The sequence below is a fragment of the Chanos chanos genome, chromosome 14 (genome assembly GCF_902362185.1).
Source record: "Chanos chanos chromosome 14, fChaCha1.1, whole genome shotgun sequence".
In the NCBI taxonomy this organism is placed as follows: Eukaryota; Metazoa; Chordata; class Actinopteri; order Gonorynchiformes; family Chanidae; genus Chanos; species Chanos chanos.
Genome location: NC_044508.1, coordinates 6,643,511 through 6,670,472, shown reverse-complemented (window position 1 = coordinate 6,670,472; position 26,962 = coordinate 6,643,511). Strand labels below are relative to the sequence as shown.

General features: G+C 42.8%; 1 protein-coding gene across 1 annotated transcript; it reads right to left on the bottom strand.

The window, feature by feature from the left end:
* Positions 1-1,764: 1,764 nt before the first annotated feature.
* Positions 1,765-17,529, bottom strand: apba1a (amyloid beta (A4) precursor protein-binding, family A, member 1a). The gene is made up of 12 exons (XM_030791792.1): positions 15,898-17,529; positions 11,441-11,551; positions 10,948-10,987; positions 10,521-10,666; positions 7,197-7,229; positions 5,973-6,059; positions 5,193-5,378; positions 4,237-4,416; positions 3,828-4,040; positions 3,236-3,355; positions 2,376-2,516; positions 1,765-1,836 (listed from the first exon to the last, which is right to left on the bottom strand). Exons 1-12 carry the CDS (start codon positions 17,527-17,529, stop codon positions 1,765-1,767), a joined length of 2,961 nt encoding a protein of 986 aa, XP_030647652.1.
* Between the last annotated feature and the right edge of the window lie 9,433 nt (positions 17,530-26,962).

Sequence of the window (26,962 nt, the reverse complement as noted above, 5' to 3'; positions counted from 1 at the left end):
ACTGAAACTGATCGGAGGAAACGACCATTTTCTCAACTAATGAGTCCATTTCAGTGAGAACTAAACAGGGAGCCCAGAACAAAACATTCTGATTATAAAGACCATGCTATGAAATACAGTGAGGAACATGCTGCCATTACAAACACATTCACCTGGAGGAAAATAAACTCTATGGGTTTCCCAGAAATGCTAGGACTCCACTCCTCTGCTTGTTTTGATTCAGCACCAATTTAAACATGTGTACCAGGTCCTTCCACAAATTATAATAATAAAAGTAAAAACCAGGTTGTTGTTTTTTTTCCATTGTGAAATGTCACACGATGGACGGTTAAAAAAAAAAAAACTTCACAAAACAAAAGAATAAATTATGAAAAAGTGAACACAAGTATTACGCTTTCACTATTAAAATAAGTTTCATCAAACAGAACTTGTTCAAGTATAAATTGTTCAAGATAAAATGCTAGTAAAAAAAAAAAAATCAGTTTAACAATAATATGCCATAAATAAGGAAAAAATCATAAAATAAAGGAAAAAAAAATCACTATACACACGATTATGGAATGCAACATATTCACAGAACAAATAATCGGATTGCACATTAGTTGGGAAGAACACAGTTTTTATCCAAAGCAAACCACTTGTACAATGCAAACTAAAATTAAAGGTGAAATAAATTCCTGATTTTAGATTATGTTTTGTTTCAGCTGGGATTGTTTCAATTAACTGGGTGACTAAACTACATTTTAAATGTTCGAATAGCCTCTGGTTCCAAAAATGCTAGATTACTTTCTCACCTTGGTAACGGTTCTAATCACGAAGCCTATTTTATCTTACTACAGGCTGTGCAGGAAAACCCTTTTTGTTTGTTTGTTTGTTTTTTTTTCCCTTCCCAGTATGGCATTGTGATTACATTAAGGCATTAACAATTACTTGTGCAAGACTTGAAGGAATCAAAGTCCTAACGTGGAAACTGAAACTTCTAAGGGGCTCCAACCTGGCCATCTCAGTGGAATAGCTCGTTTCCTAGGAATTCTTTTTTGGAAACGACATGATTTCCAGTGCATGACTGAAACGTTTGGTCCACTTCCCTGTGGTGTTCTTATGGATAACAGCTGCGCTTAAAAAAAAACAAAAAACAGAATGAAATAAACCTGGAATGTTTGATGGTTGCCAAGCTAAGAAAAAAAAAGATCCAACACACACACACACACACACACACACACGCACACACACACGCACACACACACACACACACACACACACGCATGAAGATAAGAAAAAAGTTTCCTCCAGACTGTTTTCTCTTTCAGTATCCTCTCAAAATATATGTGTGCATGTGTCCTTAAACTTAAGGTTAAGTACAGGAATTTGATTCCAAAGGGTGAATCTGAAGCATATATTGACTTGGGTGTAACTTTTTTGACCCTCATGTAGCAAAGGAACTTGAGCTCTCTCTTTCTTTCTTTCTTTCTTTCTTTCTTTCTTTCTCTCTCTCTATGATCCTCTCTCTATTGATAATTCTCTCTATCCAGTCAGAGGAGCGCAGACACAGACATATTGCACGTCACAGCAGACACACTCACGCTGAGTAAAAAGAAGGAGACCGGGGAAAAAGGAGTCGACGATGAGGAACCGAATCTTTGTGAAAGCCAACGCATTAGCCGAGCTTCAGTCGATCCGATCGTTCAGTCACTCACCAGTAAGGTTTTGAGATCATATTTAGAGATTAACAAGAGGTGAAATAGGTCAAGACACACGGTAGCTTCAGATGTAAACAGGTTGCTCCTGGGCAGTGAGCAGTCGGTACATGGCCGCAGGCATAGTCTTCATGTGGATCTGTTTGGAGAAGAAAATGGAAATGAACAAAAGTCGGTACTGTTAAAACACGGTGTGGACACAGTGTCACACTGTGGTCTTTCAGGCTTCAACACTATTAAAAGACCATTAAAGCTGAGCTCCAATGGTGTTTGGAAGCATCTGGTGCTAAGAAGTTAGCTGTGGGTGTGAGGGATACTGTTATTGTTGTTTCTGCAGCGTGTGCCGTACTGTATTCTACAACATTCCAGAATTCCAACGCAGATGTTTCTCAAAAATTCCCTCTGACTGAAACATTCTGAAGTTTTTTTTTTTTTTTTTTTATTTTGAACTGTAGGTATTTTTGCAGCTCAGCTATGACTACCTTTGAATCCCTGAAGAAAAGAGTAACCTCAAGTGTCTAGCCATGAAAAGAACCATGGAATGTTCTTTCGCTAGTGACTTTGAACGATTATGGGATACATCTTCATGTGATATTTGGGGGTGAACAGAATTTCAGTAAGCGCTGCTAATGCTTCTAGCTAACGAATGGTGTCTATTCACTGGTGGGCAGGTCTCACCTCTCCGACTGCATTGGACAGAATGTGCACAATCTTCTCGTGTGGAGTAGCCACCACACTCTGCCCGTTGATCTCGATGATGCGGTGGCCCACACGAACGCCTCCTCGCTCAGCGATTCCACCCCTCATAAGGCTGCAAATCTGTCACAGAGAGAGAGAGAGAGAGAGAGAGAGAGAGAGAGAGAAAAAACAACATCAAGATATGAACAGCTGCATCATAAGGAAATAAATCATCTCCTGCTGAAGCGATATTACCAAATTCTGTAAAAATACAAGGGATGACTTAAAAGATCTGTCTACGTCTGGGTTTGAAGATTTTTGGTGACTAAGACCCATCCCAGCACCCTTACATGTTTCCTTTACCTTGTGTGCTTTGGTGTTACATTACTGAATTAAACTATAGAGTATATTGAGGTAATAGCAAACAAACATCACATGAGTATCTTACACTATTTTCATCAAAACTGCCTTTTATCTTGTTAATTAAGAAAGTGAGGTTATAAGAAACGTGAACACAGAAGGGAATCGACACAGGATCCAGTTATTCAACTATTTCAAATTATTCTATGATCCTGGTCTGGTCTACACTAGGGAGAAATTATAGAGTGAAGGGTACTCAAGCCTGGCTCCACAGAACTCATTAGTTCTTGTTAGAACTCGCTAGTTTTTTCTCTTATCTTCTGATATTGAGACTGATTTCTAACAGATGTTTCCACTTTTCAGTCAATCAGTGCTATATAATGATAGGTAGAATCAAAAACAAACTATACATCCATAGCAGAAGCCAAGAGTTTAATATTCCTTATCCAAGTCATGTTTTCATGTTCTTTAAGAAGCTCTTCTTTCAAATGGGCACCCACAATGCCGTTCTGTACGCTAAAGCCCAGCTGGTATCTCAAGTCTGGTCTTCTAATGAGGACCGTCGTCACTGGAGGGCATCGGACAATGTTGAGCTTAATTCTCGACTGGTTTTTCAACCCCTGGAGAAGAAAAACCAGAGCAAACTGTGTGAGACTTCCCGTTCAAATGGTCTTACATTAAACGTAGAAACATCTCTTGCCATTTGTCACCAAGCCAAGTTACAGAAAAGGCAAAACATCAGAGGGTTTATAACGCTCTTTGTGGAAGAGTTTCTTTCAGTCCTCTTATGGAATCAACCATCTCCACTCCAGACTATTCCTCACTACAAAGGTCTTAACCAAGGCTTCCCAAATGCATCCCTGCAGAGCCTACGTCCTGCTGGTTTTCATTTCCACCAACCACAGTGTCCCCTAATTGGCTGAGGGCTGTGCAAGTTTATTTTCCATGTAAAAACTGACTTTTAATAATGGCTAGGACTGAATTCTGGTGGTCATGATCTAAGTGGCTATACAATATCAACAATATCAGTAATCATCTGATCTTAAAGAGACTGGTGCTAATCCTTACAAATAAACAATCAGAGAGGTATACCTTGATTATGCTCTGGCAGGTGGAGAGAGGAAGTCCCACCAGGCTGGTCCCATTGATGGACATGATCTGGTCTCCAATGTTGAGTCTTCCGGATTTTTCCGCTGGCCCTGCATGCATCATGTTTGCTATAATGACGGTGGGCAAAATGGAGCCCCAGCCGGACTCCACGATGACCACCCCGAGAATCTCTCCTTTCTGTTTCTCTATGTAAACCTGAAACATAAAACACAAACCAGCCGCACGTACATCAAACACAAACACGACCACACGCTCGCTATGCGAAACTGCATCTGGATCACCAAACTTGCTAACAAGAGCCTAGGAATGGAAGTAAAAGTATGTGTATTCAAAATTGCTGGGTTTTTTTTCGGGATTTCTGACTTGTACGAATACGAGTCGACTCCCTTACGTCTTTGCAGTTCTCAGACTTGGAGAAGTGAATGAGGTCGTCGTTGTACATGTCCTGTGTGTTGAGGAGATCGCTGTATTCTTTCTGACTCAAGTCCTCAGGGTTAATTCCATTGGCACGCAAGAACTCTTGGTATGCTACACTGAAGGCCTGACCAATGGACTGTGCGATGAGTTGAGCCTGTGAATGAAAAAAAAAAAAAAGAAAGAAAAAGGAGGGAGAAAAGTGTCAAAACAAAAGTTAACCGGATGTCTGAGTTTTTTTGGGAAAGACCTAATTGGCTTCACTTGGAGGCTGCAAGCGGACTATCGGAAAATAAGATGACATTACCTACCTACTCTACATCCCACATCCAGACTTGAGTCATTTATATGAGAAATTCCCTTTTCTCCCAAAGCGGAATCACTAACTCCCTGTACTATACTTACTCCCCATGATGAGAAAAGCTCTGTCCCAATTTAACAGGGTGAACACTGGCACTGTCACAAAATAAAGGAATCAGCTCTTTACATCTGCCCTGTCTGCACGCATCTATATGAAAATTTCACAAGTGGAGTATTTCCCCCAGTATTCACGTGCAAAATCTGCAGACATACCACTAATGCTGAGAGCCACTGAAGTGCCACTTTATCCCGCCTCTTTGTCTGAGCCCTCCAAGAACAAAGCCAATTGTGTTCTTAGCAACATCCAACCCAGCATAGGCTTTTACTATGTTTCAATGACCCAGCCATGGTGCAGGGTAATTTACTGCTATGCCACCTTGGTGCCACTATATGATGATAAAATGAGACGCTTGGTGAAAAAGCAACTAAGAACTTTCCAGCACTCTCTTCACAAGCATTCACTAAAGTCTAGCTCAGTGGTCTTCGGTAGAATCGACCACAGACTTTCACACAAACACAGCTGACCGCAAGTCTTGACATCTCAGTGCTGATGTTTATAAAGGAGGTGCTCACGTCTTCAGACTCAAAGACGTGACAGATCATCTTGTACTGGCGCTTCTCGTCCTGGGCGGGGTCAGAGGCCTCCATGTTCTCCTGAGAGTCGGAGCGGGGCATTCTTCTCCGAGCCATCAGCACCACGATGTTCCCGATATCGGCGATGTAGGAGATGGTCCTCAGAGGGTGGTCCATCATTGTTTCCTAAAGGTCAAACAACCAAAGGAAGAAAGTTAGGTTATACTGGGATGTACTACATCCAGACAGATAATGACTGGCCTGAATTCACACTTGTGAAGCAGGCTATACCGGCCTTTTTGTGTGACCCTCAGAGCAGCTGTTAATACTAAAGACTGGAACAATACAGTAGAGTTTTTATGGTACATCATTTCTCAGAGAAACAAATCACCCCTGCAAGTTTAAATACTTTATCTTTTGTCTCGAACCTTTTCACGTGTCTGTAGCTCAACAGTTTAACACTGTTAATGACAACATGTCAGAATGTTATTGTAGTATATATATTTTTTGTTTTGAAGTTCATGACTACTTAATTGTCTCTCAGCATCATCCGGAGTCTTTCTATGTCTGGGCTCCTGCCCCAGTATAGCACCACTGCTCACTGGAGCATCACAGAGCTGCTACGCTTAGGAATACAACTCACAGTCGTCTGGTTGCTGCTGTTTTCCCATCTTACAAAACCATTATCACTGCACACAAATGACAGAAGTGCAATTGACCTTAAACAAACAAATAAACAAACCAACAAACACAGACACAAACAAAAGGAGGATGCTGTACCTGTGAGTCTGCATTGAGCACTTTGATTCTCTGAGTGGAGATGAAGAGATCGACCTCTGTCATTGGCTGAGCCTCTCCCTCAGGAGCCTATAGACACAAAGAGAAGTAAGAGCACACCGTCAATCCCTCACACGGGGCACAGTGTCAGCTTAGCCCTGCCTCGTCCATCCACTTATACAGAGACTGACAGAGAGATTGACAGAGAGAGAGCGAGAGAGGGAAAGGGAGAGAGAGAGAGGGGGGGGCAGAGAGACTGACAGAAAGAATAGAGAGGGAAAGGGGAGAGAGAAAATAATGTGAGGGAGAGGTAGAAAGTAAGAGAGAAAAACAGAAAGTTGAGCTGACATTTGACATGGCCCAAAGGTACACTGGAGGAGAACATTGCGTTTTCAAGATTCTTTCAATGAAACTGCACCTTCCCTTGCTCTGACATGACAAATAAAATCATTATCGGTCAGAGATCAAGAACCATTAAATGCTAATTCAAATCTATGAACGATTTTAATTTTCCTCAGTGAAACTCTGATGGCCTGCACAAAGTATCTTTTACTGGCGAAAACTGTGTATCTGTCTTGCATAACAAACAGGTTAGTGTTCTGGGTTAGTCTCATTCTTCACAGCACTGAGACAAGTCATCTTAGTTTAGTTGGTGAGGAAAAAAAACCCAGAAAACAAAAATAGAAGAACTGACAGAAGTATTTTTTTTTTTGACAGAGCCATCCAATACTGTGCAAAGTCAACAGAAAATTCTAGAGAAAATGCAGTGTGCAAAAACAGAAAACTGTGCCAAAGAGAAAACACTTTAAAAATATAGTCACAAACACATCACATCACCTCAGAAAGAAAAGACTTCAGAAAACAGAGAGTATCTGTGCTTTCTGCATCCAGCAAATTCTTTGTATTTGCCTTGTTAAGTTTAGCTTAGCTCAGTGTTTATGTCACAACTACTCATTTCAGTCAGCTGTGTCTGGCGAAAAAACAGTGTAATGTCGGATATGGAATGGAAGAATGGGAACAGACTTCACAGACAGGACATCTGACGAAAACACAAGAGACTAAAATCGACTAGTTGCTGGATTCAGAAATTTAGGGAATAGAAAGATACAAGAACTAAGAAACGATTAGACAGAGGTGCGGATACAAGGCAAGACGGTACAAAAAGAAAGAAAGAACGAAAGTAAAAATAAGAAACACAAACACCAAATCGATGAGGAAGTACTGCACCTTCTTCCTGTTTTTGGCTAATTTCTGGGCCGTCTGCTTGGCATGGAACAAACAAGAAACAGGAACATGGTTAGAACAAAGCAGAACCCAGGCCCAGTTCTCAAGAGAACGGGGACACCATCAGGAAGACCAGTTGTTTTGGATGCTAAAATGGAGCAGATACAATGTTTGCTGATCTGAGATCAGAAGATATGATTTCTTCTCATGGTGGTTTTTGATTAGGAGAAGGTACTGATACTGTATGCATTTCTATAATTAAATGCACATCAAAATGGAAACACACTCCACCATATTCAGTGAAAAAGATGGAACCATTGACAGATTTTATTGCTGTTGCTGCGGTATTTGTATAACATCACTTGTCAACAATATGCCTTTTTGGAATTTTTTATTTGTAAGCTACACTTCTAAATGCTAAATTCTACATAGTACTGCACTACCAAATAAAGAAAGAAATCCCTCTCCGACCCACCAGGAGGCGCACTAGATCTTTCTTGAGAGTGGGTTTAGCGCCATTGAGCAGTGCAGTGTGTTATTTGTCAACACAGATTAAAAAAAAAACAAAACAAAACAAAAAAAAAACAAAATAAAAAAACACAAGCGTTCGATCGATAGCTAGTTTGTTCTTTTTCTTGTCTCGTGAGAACAGATCAAACAAAGGGCAAAACTCTTCGTGAGCCCTCTCAGGTTACTCCAGTACCCTCCGCAGCTTTGATCCGTGGCCTCCGTGTTTGTGAAGCTACTCACGTCCGTGCGAGTCGTTCAGGATGACAATGTATCAAAATGTCATCGAGAAAGTCTGTTGTTAAATTATGCATCTGCATATAAATAAGTTATGAGAGCATTCATAATGAGTTCCATTTCAGTCTCCAAACAGGAATCCTAAACTAAGTGAGGAGACCAACCATTGGCTGGGTGCATTTTTAAAGTAACCAATCTGTCAAGGTAGAAGGACCCTACCCTCCTTTTCTTCTGGAGAGAGAGAAAGAGAGAGAGAGAGAGAGAGAGAGACAGAGAGAGAGAGAGAGAGAGAGAACATGCTGAGTTTGGACTCTATTCTCGTACAGTTTTTGGGTTCTAGCTGAAATTTTTGGGGGACGATGAATGTGTCTTGTTTGCGGAGGCTTGGGAGAGGTACAGGAAAGTCACTGCAGACATTGGATAATAACTAATGGGACTTGTCAAAACTGGTTTGAAGATTGAGATTGAGATGAATTAGACTGACACAACAGTATAATTACGCACATTAACGGAAAGTCACAGAGGAATCCACGCATTAAAGAGCTAATGTCTGGAGACTGTCAGAGCTAATCAAGTGTAATACAAGTAAATTTAAAAATGCACCTGGCCATAATGACATATTAATGACATCTTTGGAACCAATTATTTACATTTTCTTAACTGCAACTTCTCATTTATTCCGTGTACCTTATTCTTTTTATGGCTGTGTCTTTAGACATATATAATATTATATTACTGAATGTTTTTCCATGTTTATACACATGTCTACACTGACTGTTGTCTCAATCAGGCCTGTCTCTTGTTCAAATAATGAAGAAATAAAATAAATAAATAAACAGTTTTAATGGATTGTATTACTGATTGAGGACATGAAATTTTCAGTTTGTTCAGACGAATTTCCCACAGTAAAAAAATTCCACCTGTACTGTAACGAATTGTTAACCGATTGTAAACACGCAGCAAATACTAAAAAACAATATGTACTGTTGGTGGTGATACCTTGACACTCTATTTTCAAATGCTATTTCATAGTTTTCATCAACCAATCAATGAAAAGGAGGACCGATTAAATCCCTCCCTCTTTTTTTTCTCGTTTTCGTATCAGTTTGGAGCCTCTCTGCATAATCGGCGTGACTAATACGGGTGTAAAAGCATTGACATCGCTCGCAGCCATTCATTTTCAGCTCATACTCACAGACAGCGCACGATAAGAAGCAGAATAATCAATCTAACGTCATCGTTCCCCCCAGAAAATATTGGGATAATTAAGTAATACAAGATAATGGGACCAAATCGCTTTGAATACGTGAAATTCTCCACAGACTACAGCCCGTTTGGCTTTGTTTTACGGACAGGCGGCAGGGGTTCGTTCGGCTGTGGTTTTCGATGTCCGGCGCTTTGTCGTGAAATAACACTGTATCAAAATGTAGGTCTTTTTGATGACGCTGGACATGCTGAGAGGGAAAAAAGATAAATAAATAAATAAAAGAAAAATTACTGTGAATGGTACTGAGGTGAAAATGCTGAGTCACATGCCACTAAGCAACGGGAATGACTGGCATATGCATCAGGGCAATGAAACAGAGAATCTGAGATCATGGTACGGAGAAGTGAAGTGGCAAGAAATTTAGATCAGTCAGAAATCCTTATTCTTATTATGACCTCAGTAAACTGAACACTACCATATTTCACTTAGACACCAGTTATGGAATGTGTGGATTATTTTTTAAGAGTTTAACATGGTTTTCCGAATTGAGATTACGGTAAACTCAAAGTCTTTCATTTATCTACTGCAGGTAGATAAATGACCTCTTAAGACACTGAGAATCCATACGCTTACAGTTCTGCTCATCTTGAACTGTGGAATATTAAGTATATTCTAACTACTGACTTTGATCGACTATAACACTAATTTCACATCTTAATTTGAGTCAAAACGGGAAAAAAAAACCCCACATCTCAAGGGAGGTCAATGTTACTTCCATGTTGGACTGTTAAAAATAATGGTTTTTATTTCTTGTACTCATCTTCACTCAGGGTACACAATATTTATTGTGAAAGTGTTTCACAAGGTTTTTCGCTTCAACCCAAAATAGAACGCACCTGATTCAGTTAATCAGGCCCTGAATCTGAGGGTCAGGTGTGTTGGATTAGCGCTCAAACACAATCGCCCATAAGGGCAGTTCTCCAGGACTAAAACTATCTGCCCTTTTCTTGCACAGATATGCAAGTTGCTTGGTATTTGACAGTAAAATAAAACTGAAGGTATCGCTTTAGGGCTGTGGTGTGATATTGATCAGGCTTGTTGTGATTCTGTACCGAGTACTTTAACTCAAAATGTTTTGAATGCAAAAAACCCCCCCCAAAAAAAACTCCTTCAAAATACACACTGTCTGACGCATCGCACACAACCCTAAACGATCTCCTATTTCCTTTGCGTTTTAGTTATTTTTGTCCTCAAAACGACCTTCTGCAGAACATTCTTGGAACAGACCCTCGCACGGTGGCATTTAGACAGAGGAATTTAGTTCAGTGCTAGAGGTGAGCGGTAGCATTTGGGGACTTGCCTCTCTCTCCACCCACCTTAATGCGACTGACGGCCTCCTGCGCCTGCATCATTCTCACGTTTTTCGACGGGGTTTTGTCAGACAGGAGCTGAGTGGAGCCAAGGTAATTAGCAGCGAAGATGATGCCGTCGATGAGGTCTTCAGGGTCACAGGGGCCTGGAACTGGAGCAGGGGGTTGAGAGTTCACAATGTGACAGGATCGTGACTCCATGAGTCACGTTTTTACACAAACATTTATTGACAGCAAGGGGGGGAGGGGTCGCTAACAGCAGGTCTTGACAATGTATCATTCGCGCTGAAACCATGTCGGTTTTCACACTGTCTAACGGCAGTCTCTAATTTCAATGGCCGATTTGCATATAACAGCATGTATAACGTTCTATAAGGAAATGTATACCAGAGAATGGAGGGCATGGGCTAGTACAAAAATAGGTACAACTCACCTTCCACATACGTTGGGAATGAAGCCAGACTTCTCCTAGACTGCAGCCACAAAGAGAAGAAAAAAAATAAAAACTCATTCAATGTAGGTAACTTTGTAATATATTCCACACTACTGTTTATTCATGGGCAGGAGACGTCAGTTGTCTCTTGGCAAGGAAATACAGATGTGACTTTTTTTTGTAAAGGTATATCCTTACATCTGTAGAATGTTTCAGAATGTTTTTTTGTTCTTTACACAGAACAGTCTAAAAGTCAACAGTGTTTCTTTAAATTACTCAGAGCGTATGTGGCTAAGACTAGCTTGAGAATGTCTTCACACATTTGTATCGGTTTTTCCTTGGTCAAAATAGATATGATGCATCTTCGCACCAGCTGGTACACTTCTAACACCCTTTCTATCATTGTTATGGCTTCTAAACACATTCTTGCTACGTTGTACAATTTGCACTGCTGTCGTCACGAGTGAGAGACCTTCACGTCGAGCATCCCCACCTCTTTGCTCGCAGGAGAAGGTGAGTCAAAGCTGTCGCTCCCCTCGTGCAACGGCAGGTGGCGGCTGGAAGACTCTGCCCCCTGGGGTGAGGCGGAACCTGAGCCTGGAGACTACGGAAAAAAGACCACGACTTAACATTAACCACAGTGCCACTGACGACACAAGTCCCTTACCGCTGTTTGTCTGCATATTTGATAACCAAAGTCACTGCAATGCACAGAAAACCCTGTTGTGTTACCTCGCTGATGACATCAACGACCATTCATTCCTTTTAAACATAATGTGGGGGTGTGCATGCCCATATAAAAAAAAATAGCTTTATATGAAGACTGCTCTCAGAGACCGTATGAACCTGATAGATCAACACTGCTGGAAAAGCTGACGTAGGTGACAAACTCTATTCACGTTACTTCAGTCAAACAATACACAGTCAAACACCTTTAACTTCTGATCTAACTGCTGAAGGCATTGCTGTTCACTACATTTCTAGAGGTACAGAAAAGATCTACTTAAAACATGTGTACTTGATTGGAGTGGTGTTCTAATCAAAATGTTTACATCATAGTCTGATTTAGAACTGGCAAGTCCAAGTATAAGAGCAATGAAAATGAGCTCTCCCCAGGAAATCCTCCAAAAAAAAAAAAAAAAAAATTACAATTATAATTAGTTTCAATATGTTGAAATATGTGCAAAAATTCTGCCCACGCAGTTTTATCACTGTAATTACGCTAGCTCCTAACCTCGTTTCCATGGTGACGAGATACCTGCTGCATCCAAAAGTTTTCCATGTCCCAGCGTGAAGGTGCTAATGAAATTATAGTGAGCGTGCTCCCTCAAGAGACCTGTCGACTTGACGCAAGTTTAAAAAGAAACGGGTTTTCACAAGCCGTCAAGAACCAAAATGAGGAACTGTTCGAATAAATGAAAGCTCCACGTCTTCCCCCGATGACTCAGTGGGAGATCAGAATTCACAATGGCACCGGGCTAGCGGAACATGAAGGCTCCAATTACAAAGCTAAAGTGAACAAGACACATTCTCAACAGTGTCAACACACAGAGTCTACTGCTGCCCTAGTCATCAACGTACTGTGAACTTAAACAGTCAACATGACGTAACGTATATATGGAGAACATGTTACACTATCAACTGTAATTTTATTGGTTAATGGAGATAGTAGTTTTACCTTTTGGCTCTCCTATCAAAACGTGAATGGTGATCACACCATTACTTTGTTGAATAACTGTCAAATAGCTGAGTTAAGGCACCTGTCCAAAGTGGTCAATTTATATTTCACCAAGACAATCCTTGAGGTAAAAAGAAGAAGAAAAATATTTGGCATTACAATATTTAGGAGCCCACGCGTCATCCCTAACTCTGTGTGAAAGCACAGTGCGAATTCTGCTAGGGCATTAACCGTTACGCTAAAACTCGGCAACAAATTAGTGGAAATGCTCAAGTGCTACACAACAGGCAATTTCAGCAGAACACCAACAAGAATAAATACATCAGTAAACATTTTTTTTAAGGATGCCAAACGTAATATGGAACTGTGAAGTCTGTTTTGGTAGATTTACATGGAATTACATCCACATGATGCAAACTGGCCAGTACAATATGTTAAGCGGAGTAAACACCGACACGTTTTAAACACATTACCAGCTCACACTGCTGTGAGTTAAAGATGCTGTTTTTTTTTTTTTTCCTAGACTGTTATGCGAGCCTGTGAAGTGAATTATTCACATGCTGTCTTTTCTCAGAGACTCGCGCCAGCGTTAAATAAATGATTATGGGGACGGGAAAAATAACGCGCTCTGACAAAAACACAAACTAAGCCAGAACTCAAGAGTGGATTTTACTTTGAATGTTCAGGCTTAATGCTTAATAAAGTAAAACAGAAATGCCACGTTTCAAGTGGGTTTACGGTGTACTATGCTAGTGACTGTAGGAGTTGTGATAATTCAAACAGCGCGCTGGATCGATCTGTGCTTAGCTATGAAAAGTTTTCATACAGCTCATTGTACAGATTTTTAGAGTGAGAAATTAAACTGTCATTTGTGATAAATCTGCTGCATATCAAAGTTAAACTTAAACCCCCCCCCCCCCCCCCAAAAAAACCTATACATCAATAAGCCTGAGAAGCCTTTCAATCCCACTGCTAAAGCTACAAAGGAATAATCCTTTCAGAAAACTTCAACCGCTTCTCCCGTTTCTCTGATATCTGCCAAGCATGATCAAATTACAACTGTGTTAAGCTAAGTCCTAGCACACACACTGGCTTGGCATACTTTAGAGATGACTGACATTGTTTTCTAGAGGAGAGACTTTTTTTCCCCCACTTGACTAGCCAGGGAGTGCCATTTTTTTTTCAAGTCATTAACACAGAATACGAATCCTTTTACATAATTCCAAGGTTGTTGACAGATTCTCTGTTGCTAAACACGATTTTAGATCTACTTAGAATGACTATTTACCCTTTTCAATGGATGCGACTGACAAAAAAAACGAAATGAAAGATATTTTGACTAATTATAGAAGAACATTTTCTTTTTCATTTATGACACTTAATTACACAAGAGACATGAATGTGGTAGGTTGTGGCTTGCGACTCCAACGGAATCTCATTTAATTTTCATTAAATGCACAGATGTCTCTCTCCATAAAAAAAAAAAAAAGAGAAGAAAAAAAAAACATCAGAAGTTGTTCCTTAGCGTCTCATGCAGTAATTGCTTCATCACACCAAGAGTCCTGAGTCCACAGAGCCGACACTGAATGATACCCTGCACTGCTGAACAATACCCAAACAATTATTCATTTACAGCAATTAATTAACCCTGTCCTACAAGCCACTTAAGACAGACCACTGTGCTAAGTGGCAGATGCCTTGGTTTGTTTTGTGACATGACATATTACACATGTTCAGTAATTTGACAGAAGCATATGTGCAATTGATCTGATTAATCTTCTTTTTGTTTTTGGGTACTAGCAATTCAGTCTATGAGATAACATATGATACCACAAAACTAGCAGTACTCGTGGGAGCAGAGAGAGTGGTGTCTATTCATTGACTTAAAGAAGAGCAATGCTTATATGGACCTGTCTGTACATGTTTGCTAGGGTATCTGGGGGTGTGTGTGTGTGTATGTCTGTATGCATGTGTATGAAATAGAGAAGAGAGAGAGAGAGAGAGAGAGAGAGAGATGTCTGAGGGATATGTGTAGTGTTATATGTGAATGTATGCGTGTGTGAGTGTGAGTGCCTGTGTTTGATGGAGATGGAGTACAAAGCATTTGAGTCAGGACAGAATGAAAGCGAATTTGTTGAAAAGAAGTGACAGATAGAGGGAGAAGGAGGTAGCTAAAGGACAAGGAGGGTTGAGTAATAGATAGAATCCGGCGAGCATGTGAACTCTTCAATCTCACCAGCCTGGCTACTTTCAAAAGTGCACTCCACTCCTCTATTTCCCCTCTGAGGCCCTCTCTCTCTCTCTCTCTCTCTCTCTCTCTCTCTCTCTCTCTCTCTCTCTCTCCCTCTCTCTCTCTCTCCCTCTCTCTCTTTCTCTCTCTCTCTCCCTCCCTCTCTCTCTCTCTCTCTCTCTCCCTCTCTCTCTCTGTCCCTCACTCTTATCAGGCATAACCTGTTGTTGCTTGGGATGGCAGCTCCATACACACAAAGACACACACACAGACATATATACACACACACAAAGACACACACACAGACATACACACACACACACAGACACATACACATACACAGACATACACACACACAGACACACACACAGACTCAAACACACCGGTCATGTGCCACTCTCGTGCTCTTTGAGAATACAAATGAGCCCTTCAGGCACTGGACTAAGAAAAGCCATTCCATTATGTGCACAGTCTTCATTTTGTGAAAGCTGGCAATTTGTTCAGGTCCCTGGCAGGAACACTTGGTGGAAAATACGAAAGCTCGTGCCACGGCACTCCAAGGAGAACCGGGCGAGAGCCGGGACCATCGACGGCAGGACGGCATTCGCAGAGCGGATCTTAACGTTTCAAATTCAGTCATGCAATTCCCTGTACTTCTCCAAAAAAAAAAAAAGGATGAAAAATATTCCAGAAGCAAAGATTTGCTTGAGCTGTTTTAAAAGCAAATGAGATGGCGGCATTTCTAATTTTAAAAGGCCCTAGTTCTATCAAGATGCACATTTAAACTTTAAACATGTTAGCAGTGAGTTCACTTCACTTGCGTGTCAAAAATTGATGAATTCAGTTTGACAGGCTTCTCCCCAAAAATTCTTTTCAGAGTGCAAATTTAAGGCAATCATGGGAAAGAGCCAACAGAGGGAATCAGTAAAAATCATTACACACGTAATGGTGATGGCAAACAACCAAAACAAATCACTAAAAAAAAAACGATAAAATTAATATAGTTATTGAATGGTGCATGAACTGGATCAGACATACTCACATCTCCCCCTAGTGGTGGCTGTAGGTCTGCCTCAGCGGTGGGACTCAGGTCCTGCCTCATCACCCAGATGGGCTCTTTGGGTTCGTCAGGAGTGTAGGGTGAACGTACTGTCCTGGTCTTCACCTCCTCGATGGCCTCCTTGATATCCTTGATGGCCAGGGAAATAGCATCTCGCTTCTCCCTGTTGTTCCTTGCTGAAGCCAGCTCTTCCGGTGGCTGGGCCTCTTCTGCAACAGGTTCGGGAGGTTGGGCTTCTTCTTCTTCTACCCCTTCTCCTTCCCCTTGGGTGTGATGCTCTGCCTCTGGCCACTCCTCTTCCTCCATCTCCTCATCTTCCTCCTCAGTACCCAGACTCATGGCTGCTCTCTCCAGGCTTTGGGAGCTAAGGCTTTCCTTCACCTCCGCCACGATCTGGTCAATATCCTCCTCCTGATCGCAGCTGTCGGCGCGCGGGTACGGTGCGAACTCAGCTTCCTTTTCAGGACTGTCTGACTCGCCGTCTGAGCGTTCGTCGTAATGGTGCAGCCGCGATCCTACCGCCTCCTGTTGGCGGTACGAGTCCGACTCGAACAGCTTAAAGCCAGCTCGTCTCTGCTGGGGCGTCTGACCCTCCGCCTGGGAGGACGGAGCGTCCCCGATCTCTTCGTACACGTGCTCCTGGGCAGAGTAGTCGGCGTAGGCTTCCGAGTAGGACTCGTCGTCAGGCTCGTGGGAGACCCCGTCGTCGCCGGGGCCGCGGTACACGGGCTGCGTGTAAACGTAACCGCCGTAAGTGGGGTTGAGTGCCTCGGGATCGTGGCTCGTAGGTCGGTCAGCGTTCGGCAGGGGTTCGCGAGGTAGCGGAGGGGGCTGGGGCGGGTGGTGCGGATGGGCGGGTCCGCCGTGCTGTTCCGATTCCGCGCTCTCTGTGTACTCTTCCGCCTCCGGACGGAGCGGCACGCCGTAGGCGCTGTCGTCCTCCGGGTCGGGATCCAAAGCCATCACGGCGTCGCCCTCGGCACGGTCGGTGTGGTTGTGGAATCCGCTCTCCGTGCTGGCAGAGCGGGCCAGCGCGCTGTCGTTTCCTTCATCTTCCTCTGCTTCCTCCAGCTCCCTCTGCTGCTGCTGCTGCTGCTGCTGCTGCTGACTCTGGACCTGCTCCTGTTGCTGCTGCTCCGCCTCTCTCTGCTGTTGCTGTTGCTGCCTCTGTCTCTGTCTCTGTTGCTGTGCGCGCAGCCTGGCCTCACTGTCGCCTTGACGACGGTAACGCGTCACGCCCGGCCGCGGGATTGGCTGTTGCTGCGGCTGCTGCAGGTGCTGCTCGGCCTCACTGCCTTCCTCCGCCGGTCTTCGGGGAGCGCGGGTACGGTTAGCCCCTTCTCCCGCCTCGTAGCGTCGGTAACGTGGTGCCCCCGTCGACTGCTGGGCGTGGTGGTGATGGTTGTTCTCGCCGTTGTGGTTTCCGTGGTGACGCGGGCGGCCGGAACGCGAGCCGCCGCCCTCGTTGTTGGCGTTGTCATGCCGCCTTCGATGGGAAGGAGGGTGCTGGCCCTCGGGGAGCCGTCGCTCATGCTGTGCGTCTGTCGTTTCGCTGGGTTCCAAACCCCTGACACTGGCAGGGTTCTGGCTCAGCGGCGCCCCCTGGTGGTTCATGACTGAAACAGGTGTGGAGTGTCTATTCAGTGCACATCACCACCCCCTCACTGGGCTCCACTCAAAACTCAAAACAAAACCTGTAGAGGACAATGAGAAAGGCAGGCATGTCATCGTTCATATTACACAGGGCTGTTGGCAGTATTCACACTGAAAACATTCTCAAATACTTCTGATACTTCTGGTTTTTGTTCACACACACAGGACTTTGTTCAGCTCAACTGTACAAGTCTTATTAGATTCAGAGCATATATGTGAAATATGTGAGTCTAGGTTCTCTACTCATTTTGATGTTGTTAATCTTTCTTAAACACTCATACAAACACCATAACAACATATCTGATTTTCTTATTTTTTTTGTCGCTTCTGCCAAACCTTAGAATGACAGTGAAATATCACCAGATGCGACCATGAAAGGGACATTAATAAAGTTGTACAATTCACCACTAATACTGATTAAAATACCATCAAACACATAATATGAGTCTAACTTTTGAGCCAAATTCTCGAATCTCCTCTGCAATGGAAACAATGGATACATTCCCTCAAAGCAGTGAAGAGCCAGAGCTGGAGAGTGAATCAGGACAGCGCACAAACATGCATCCCATGTCTACGAACAGTGATCTCCATTGACATTCGGACCTGTCTGGTAAAGAAGCGCACATTACAATCACTACGACTGACTGCGGATAACAAGGGCGATTTAATTATTCAGATCACGCTACACCCCCCCCCCCCCCCCCCCCCCCCCGTCAAACTATGTTGTCTCATTACCATAACCTTATCTGCATGGGTCTATACTACAGAAAAGAACTACAGGGATCCTCATTCTATATTCTGTTCCGTTCGTCTTCACAACACAATAACAAAGCCCAGACACCTTCAGAGTCACACTCACTCTGACCTACTTAAAATGACTGAGACCGTGGTCTTAGGACATTTTCCTTTCTTCACTCATGAAAGATGTTTTTCTAGGAAAGACTCAGAAAACTGTGTGCCCACAACTGTACGCAGAATATAACCTTAATGCAGCTCCCAGTCAGTGAAATCAATACCGTCCTAAATAAATAATGTAACACAAAATATATCACAGCAATATTGTTGGATGTACATTGTTGGCTATCTTAAGGATGAGACTTGCGCATGAATGATATGAGATGTCTAAAGCCTATTATGTTTCTATGCAAATTATTTTATCTGTTTCTGGTGAGGAGAAATAAAAATGGCATTACAGGGATTCTTGTGTTTATAATTATGTATTAGACGTGACAAAATGATTCCATTAAACAAATTTGCTCTGATGACTAATAATGTGCATGAGTGTGTGAAGTTAGTGTACTGGTTTGTCAGGCTGCATCTACAAGTAAGAAAACCAGCAATACTGGACTACTGTGGGCCGTCCAAAGAATCAGTCAACAAGAATGATCGGGTCATTCAAACTGTGCTGTTTTGTTTTGTTTTTTTTTAAAATATATTTTAATAACATTTCGGTTTGGACAGTAATACCCCAAAGGCTACATCTCTGCTCATTAGTCGTGATAAAAGCAAAAAACAAATAAAACATGCCGCGCGCGGTGCTTCGGTTGCCACGGAGACAGTCTCCCCTTGTAGGCTGCTCTGACAAGACTGCGCAAAAATGTCGGACCGTGACCGTGAAACTTCCAGCTCATGTCACTCTCTTAGCAACCACCTTATCCTGCTAGCTCTCTCAGGAGACCCCCTCCTCAGACCCTTCTGGTGGAACACAAGTGAAAATTGGAAGGAGTTAGGGGAGAGAGGGAGAGAGAGAGAGCAATAGAGAGAGAGAGAGAGAGAGAGAGAGAGAGAGAGATTTGCGCAAGCCAGATTTAGATGAGGGTAAGTGAGGGCAGCAAATCAATCAATACAGGCCTGACGTATCCGACCAGTGGGGTCCCATAAGAGCCATCGCTTACCGCTATTGACCGCACCACCTCGCGATCACTGATATGTCACATGACAGCCGTGGTTCAATACTTTGTCTCGTCCCACTCAAATCTGGCACAACACCACTGTGTTTCTAAGAGGTTCATCTTGAATCGGAGCATTTGACCGATCGCACGCATCTAACCAAAACATCTTGTTGACAGAGTATATGCTTCTTATTGTAAAAGGGAGCAGTTGTTAAGTCTTCACACTGAAGCAAACTCTTGAAGAAAAGAAACTTTAAACTTCATTAGACTTGCAGATTTGATATTGATTTGTTTGATTCACTGTCCTGTTTATCAAATAGGTGCTCCTGATTAACGGAAATCAATGCTGCAAACAAATGCCACAGTAATCAGGCAAACATGCCTCTAATACGGATAAAATAACCAGATATAAGCAAATATTTTTATTCTGAGACGGCATCATAGCTGTTGATGTTTGAGTTGTATCATGCTTTGTCAGTCTCCTCCACCGCAAAACACATGAAACAGCCATACTGACTGAACCACCAATCAATGTACAGACAGGTAACCATATCAACAGTGCCACCAATTAGGGACATTATGTAAATCAGAGGAAAAATACCTTTGTATGCATATAGAAAGACTAGAGTAAGGTGGGGGCTAAACTAAGAGAGGGAATATCATTAAGCAAAGCCTTGTGACCGCTGTTTTATGGTGGAAAAAGACTAAAAGAGGATGGACTCGGTGAAGGTCGTCGAAAGGATGAGGAAATGATGAAAACTGATAAAAAAAAAAAAAGCCTCTCCCAAAATGGACTACCCTGCCAAGTACTAGAGATGTTGTTGCCCCGTCTTTTCTATTGCTAGTGAGCTACCTGCTCACACACCTTGCCAGTGAGGGGGTCAGCAAAATATGACAGGTAAGGGTTGACAAGTAGCACCGCTCTGAGCCACCACCCCCCCCCCCCCCCCCCCCCCCCAAATTAGCTCTCACCCCCTACACTGTCTCCATGGGAACGCTCATGTCTCCTCTCAAGGACATGCTATCCTACTGCCAAACAGCACTAAATAAACCCGAGAAACGAGATGAAAAACAGGAGGTAATGGACAGCGTGTGTCACACAGCCTAACGCACTAGCCCACAGCCATTTTAGTTTGGCAAAACGGAATAGCCTATGTAATTTTTCTTTTCATTCTTCGAGCTGAGTCGAAGCACTGGATAAAAATACAGCTAGCCCAAAAGACCTACAATTTTTTTTTTTTTTTCATTTTTTGAAATGCATTAGAGCAATGGTTCAACCCTGGACAAAGGCTGGGTTATGAGCTCAGGTCGATGCAGAGTGTGTTTGTATTTAGAGGTCAACCTCAGCATTTGGATTCTCATAACACCCAGCTGGAGGTCACAGACCCCTTACCAGTGAGGGTGGGCAATGGTAACTAACCTGAGACCCCTGCGCCCCTTCTAAGGATGACTAATACCTGCAAGGCTGTCCCTGGACGGAGAGGCAGGCTGGGAAACCGGCAGGGAGGATTTACTCCTGTCTGTGAGCCCAGTGGGGGCGGCAGGTCAAGTCGGTTCCGTAAATAAATCCGTGCTGCGGCAACCGGCCGCCAACACTCTGGAATTAATTAACGTCTGCAGGTCCACTGCAGAGAGCAGGCAGGCAGGCAGGCACTCCGCAATGTGGCCGTTGCCAGGGCGAGAAACACGGACTGTGACTTCTCACCTGACCGGTGTGTCAACCGAACCCGCAGTCAACAGCGGGTTCCAGTCAAAATTTTAGTTATTATCGCAATGCCATAACGTGCAGTAGAGCCTGAACAAATTTCCTTGTAATTTTGATTAATGAGCTCAAAAGAGCAAGAAAAGCTCAAATTAATGCAAAAACGCTACAGTTTTTTTTTTTTTTTGGCTCGTTGTGGCAGAACTTCTGGCTGTGCGTCTATTTAAACAGGCTTTGCTGCAGGTCAGAAGCAGTTGGATAAAATTGGCTTGTCAACTGTATCGGTGTTCTTAAGGCCTCTCCAGTCTTTGTGAGTGGCAAAGTACGACATTATATTATACAGATACGTAACCATTTTGATTGCACAATGCGCCCAGTAAAATCAACACAGCGTGAAAGCAAAGTTACTATTCGTGCGTTCGTAGCGTGGTATCGACGTTGACAACTATAGGGGGTCTGAATAAACAGTAACAGTCACCACACATAACCTATTCTTCTCAAGGAGTGTTCATTTTTCCTTCGACGCAAATACAGCCAATCCGTGGGGCGATGTGAGACAGGCCCTTTATGATTAACAACCGTCTCCGTCTCCGCTAATCGCCCCATTCCACACAAAGCTGCCCTGTTTATGTGTCGCAGCTGCCTTCATTTCGACGGCATGGCAAGTTTGATTGAATCGTTCTTTTAACAGGATTACTGCTGGCGGCTTCAGACGGCAGAATTGCAGCTGACGTGACGTGTGGAGAAAAAGAAGACAGACGCGCTTGTGTATTTACAATAATGTACAATGCCACTGCACATACATGTCAATGGAGAATTGTGCTAGTTGAAGAGAGGCGTAAGACAACCATCGCAGGTGCCCCGTGGGATAACTCAGAAGAGATAAAAATCCACCCACTTATTTACAAAGATTAGAACAAATTATGCTAATCATACATTATCAATTAACTGTCGTTTATGGTGCCATATGGTGAGAAACGCAACCCCACTCTTTTCCCCATAATTATAATAATTTTCTATCTAACACTGTTCTGAAAAATAAGATTTTTTATCCCACAATCGCTTGGGGTTCAGGAATTATAAACTGTTCTTGAGTTTCAAGCAACAACATTTCCATAAAGGCCATAAATTGCTCATAAATGCCAACTACTGATCATTAATATGGGGAGAAAAAAAATCAAGCCAAGTTATATTCTGGGTTCTTGAAACTGAAACGAAATAACTTTAAAGAAAACACACTATGTCAAAAAAAGCTGAACGAAATCAGCGAATCAAGATAGTATGTCATTTGTACTGAAAAAGAATATTTCTGATTATAAGGAAATCCTTTGTCTTGTGCACTCGTATCTTAAGGACATTAGCGTGAAAGATCTAAACGAAGACGGATTACATGCCGCTGTGCGGTAATCGATTCCCTGGACCTTCACACACCCACATGATCTGCTGTTCATGCCCGCCTGGAAGCAAATCAAATTTGACCAGCAGATTGCTACCGCTGACTCTGACTGCAGAGGGCTTGCACAACCAAACTAATTACATTGCCCTCAAAGGGGAATAGATAGATAGATAGATAGATAGATAGATAGATAGATAGATAGATAGATAGATAGATAGACAGATAGCTAGATATCTCTTCACAATAAGGAGATATACAGAGGATTTATGGGGAAAAAACTGACAGTTTTGAAAACGTTTTTATCGACCGTGTATGCAAGACAACAGAAACTTACATTCAAATGAATTCTAACGCTTGCATGTTTCTTTCCTGGGTAAAGAACTTGAAGTTCTAGAGAAACAATCTCGTTCTGAATTTCTGAGGATGTAGATAATTATAAGTTTTCTTTAGGCTATTTAATGAAAATTTGGGACAACAGAAATACCACTTAATTGCCCACTCTCATTCTTCTTATTATGTTTTTCTCCTCTTGTGAGCGCTCTTGCTGTGACACATGAAGGCTTATTAGGAATTCATAAAAATACACCATTGAGAATAATGACGACTGCTTATTACAGCAGAGGTCAAAAAAAAAAAAAAAAAAAAAGGTGCCATCCCAGTTCATTTTCTGCTGCAAGCGGAAACGATTACTTCCCTTGGTTTTTCTATAATTATTTCAACTTTCTGGAGAGTTGCAGGCTTGGTTAATCTGTCTCAGACCGTTGTTCTGACTTTCTCATCGAATTCCGCCTTCTGGTTATTGTCAAAGGGAATCTGTAAATGCCCAGTGGCAGAGAGATAATAATTTCTATTTTCTTAGAAAGACTCCCTCAGGCAAACACTGATAGACATCCCCCAAGGACACTTATCTCAATGTAATGTAGATTCTAGCAGGAGGCTTTTGTCAGACTAAATCAGTACTTAGTTCAAGGTTAAGAGCAATCCTGTTTCCTTTTGTTAAAGGGGAAGTTCAATGTCTTTCACATTTCTCGTTATAATGCTTAGCTCGCGGTCTTGAGATTGTCAACACAAACTTTGTCTGTCGCACCATTTGAGCAGAGAAGTATTTGCCTTCATTTTTGTTTTGTTGTTGTTGTTGTTGTCATTTCAAAACTGAAATCAGCCAAGTATATCGATGCACAGCACTAAAATGTAAAGATGTGTAAAGGTTGCACCGATGTACCTTTATGAAATATGAAGACGTGTCTTGACAAATGTATCACAAGATATACCGATAAGAGTTTAGTAACGAGTCCTGATTAAGTGCAAAGATGTGTCATTGTCACCATCAGGAGTCATCATCATCATCATCATCATCACCATAATCCATGCTTTGCTGTTTACTGGTTCTCTCCTTCATTGAAACTACGAACCAAACTGACCACTAGTGTGAACATGAAGTGCGAGTTTCATCCGAGAAGACTTCCCTTCCGGTCACATCTGAAACGATTCTCACACACCTCCGTACACACACTCCGAACACAATTTGGTAAGACTCTAACTGGTTTAGCGGGAAACATCTCTCTCCCCTTACAGTAATCCAAATCCAAATCCTTTAATCCAAGATGGGTATATCAGATGACAAACTTAGCAGATAAGGCTCAATCCTTGCAGGGCTGTGGTAGGCCAGATTAACTGCAGAACCCCGCATATTCTCAACAGAGTTGGAATCTGTATCTCAATCTCTAATCTACTAATGAAGAGTGTACAAAATTCAAGGTCATATCAACACTGCTACATTCAGCATTTTAATCCATAGCAAACAATAACCGAACAAAATGTATATAAAACACCCACAGCAGCCAAATCCGACACATAGCAGGAACCTCAGAAAAATACTTATTTGGAAGATGACAAAGCATCAGAATCTAACATTTTTTTTTAAAAAAGACAATGGTCAAATTTTATACTGTGGAGGAAAACAGAGCAGGAAGAAAAAACAACAATCTATGTTGAAATATGCCTGAAATCAAAATCTGTTATGACACCAAATATCTATTTGAAATAAACAAGGACCGGAGGCCTACGTATTAGACATTGTAAAAGATCTAGAACCATCTATGACTATGAGAAATAAAGAGAAATAAGCTCCCTTCCTGGGGAAGCAGTCGCTGATGAGAGCTTGAATTATTGAAATTGCATTTATAAGTGGCGGGGGGGGGGGGGGGGGGTGTTGACTGTGAGATCAGGGGAGAGCTGAGGACTCAGCTGAGGGGCGGGGGAGGTTAAATGTTCTGGAAAACATTTTACTGGGGGGGGTGGGGGGTGAAAGCCCTGGAGGGACTGCTCTACTGTATGTAGAAATGCTGTCTGCCTGCTGAAGATTTCCTCAGCAGCACGAAGAACAAGATCTCTCTCTCTCTCTCTGTGTCTCTCTCTCTCTCTCTCGCTCGGTCTCTCTCTCTCTCTCTCTCTCTCTCTCTCTCCCTCCCTCTCTCTCTCTCTCTCTCTCTCCTCTCTCTCACCCTCTCCCTCTCTCTCTTGTACACACACACAGTTACATATGCATGAACACACTCTAAGTTCCATCTGTCCACACTGATGAGGTGCCAGCGCATATACTTTGGTGTGTGTGTCTGTGCGTGTTGGGATATATTGGGAGAGATTTGTAGAGAGATGAAGGTTGTGGATGCTCTGATGGAGTGGCCGTCTTTCTAGACCAGTCATTTAGCGGCCCATTAGCTCTGTGGCCCTGCTCATCTGTACGTTCAAAAGTCCGGCAGATGAGATAGCCAGTCTGCTTGGCAAAGGACGACAGATACCGCGCTTCAGTGACCCTCCTCTACCTGTTCCAACTAAAAGCAATGAGCCGCCACGTCACTCCCTCTCTCTCTCTTTCTAACACACACACACACACGAACACAAACACACACATATGCACACACACACACACACACACACTCTCATGCAGAGCCACAATGTCCAGCTGGCACTATGCTTCACTCAATTCACAACCAATTTACATCAGACTGTCTCACGTAATCATTCATTACGCTTTTATAAACTCTACATGACACAGTACATCAGCTGAAATCAGAGGCACCAATTCACCTTCCAGACTCATTGATCTCTCCCAGACTCTGTGTGGAGGAGTAGCAGCAGCAGCAGCAGCCAAAACAGTGATGGATATCCAGGTACGGATGAGGGACGGTGGAGGCTGGAATCGGAACGCTGATGCCCGGTGACGAGAGCTGGGTGTGGGGTTAGGTGGCTAGGGGTCGTCGGCTACAGGGACAAAGCTCCAGTTTCCTTTATTTATTTATTTTTTTCCTTTTCGTTGGATAGAAGGAATGGTCCCGCTGCGGTAGATGCTGTGAAACGTATCAGTGTCATGGATCACACCACTGTGAAAGGAGGGAGATAAAGAGAAAGGGAAGGATTAGGTAACAAGGCGAAGAACCGCAAACAGCTTTACTTCTCAAGGTTACATGTTCCTAAAAGATCATTACCTCCAATTCACACAGATAAGATCAATGACGTTTGTCAAAATTCAGCATTTACAAAAAAAAATACACCAATAAAAAGCAACTGAACCATTGAAACTAAGGTGTGAACGCAGCGACTTGACCGCAGTTGGAGGCCTTATGTCTGTGGTTCTCAACTCCAGTATTAGGGACCCCCCCCCTGCCCCTGCTGATTGAGCTAATCAAGGGTTTGATGATTGGTTGATCAGCGGAACCAGCTCAGCCAGCGATTGGCCGGCGAAACAACAAATTTGCAGGCCGGACGCGTCCTGAGGAATAGATTGAGAACCGCCGGGCTCCCCTGCCCTGTAAAATTTTAGTTTCAGCCCAGCATTAGCAAACCTGATCCCGCCGATCGGCATCAAACCCACGATCGACAGAGGTTAAACTGCAGGGCAGGGGTTCTCCAGGATTGCAGCTGAAAACCACCGCACTACGTGTTGGATTGGAGAGACACGAGGAGAGGGGGAAGACAGATACTTCAGATTTGTACTGAGCTGCTTTCACAGCAATTGAGAACAAGGACCTGTCTGCCATTCAACAGACGAAAAAAAAAAAAGTACAGTCTGAAACGAACACACAATACCTCTCCTCTATCCAGAAGAACGTCAACTACGAAGACACAGCATTCAATAGCCCTCCTTAATCTGCTTAACTCTCAAATTAAGCATTCAAAACGTTTTGTTTTGGGGGTTTTTTCGCCTGAAGAACTTGACAACGTTCAACTCGTATTCAGCTGTCTAAACCATTATGAATGCAACATATGTGATGTGAGGCACACATCCATAACATTCAGCTGTTTCTTTCATATGGATTGTTGCTCTTGTTCATAAAACGAGCAAAGCAGCTGAGACTTTGCTGAGCTTCACAAATATAAAAATCAAAAAAGGAATCCAAACAA

Coding starts and splice junctions, on each gene's coding strand:
- apba1a (XM_030791792.1), bottom strand. CDS start 17,529: ATGAACCACCAGGGGGCGCCGCTGAGCCAGAACCCTGCCAGTGTCAGG. Junction 10,667..10,947: donor ATTCCCAACGTATGTGGAAG/GTGAGTTGTACC, acceptor CCCCTGCTCCAG/TTCCAGGCCCCTGTGACCCT. Junction 3,356..3,827: donor CCTGCCAGAGCATAATCAAG/GTATACCTCTCT, acceptor TTTCTTCTCCAG/GGGTTGAAAAACCAGTCGAG.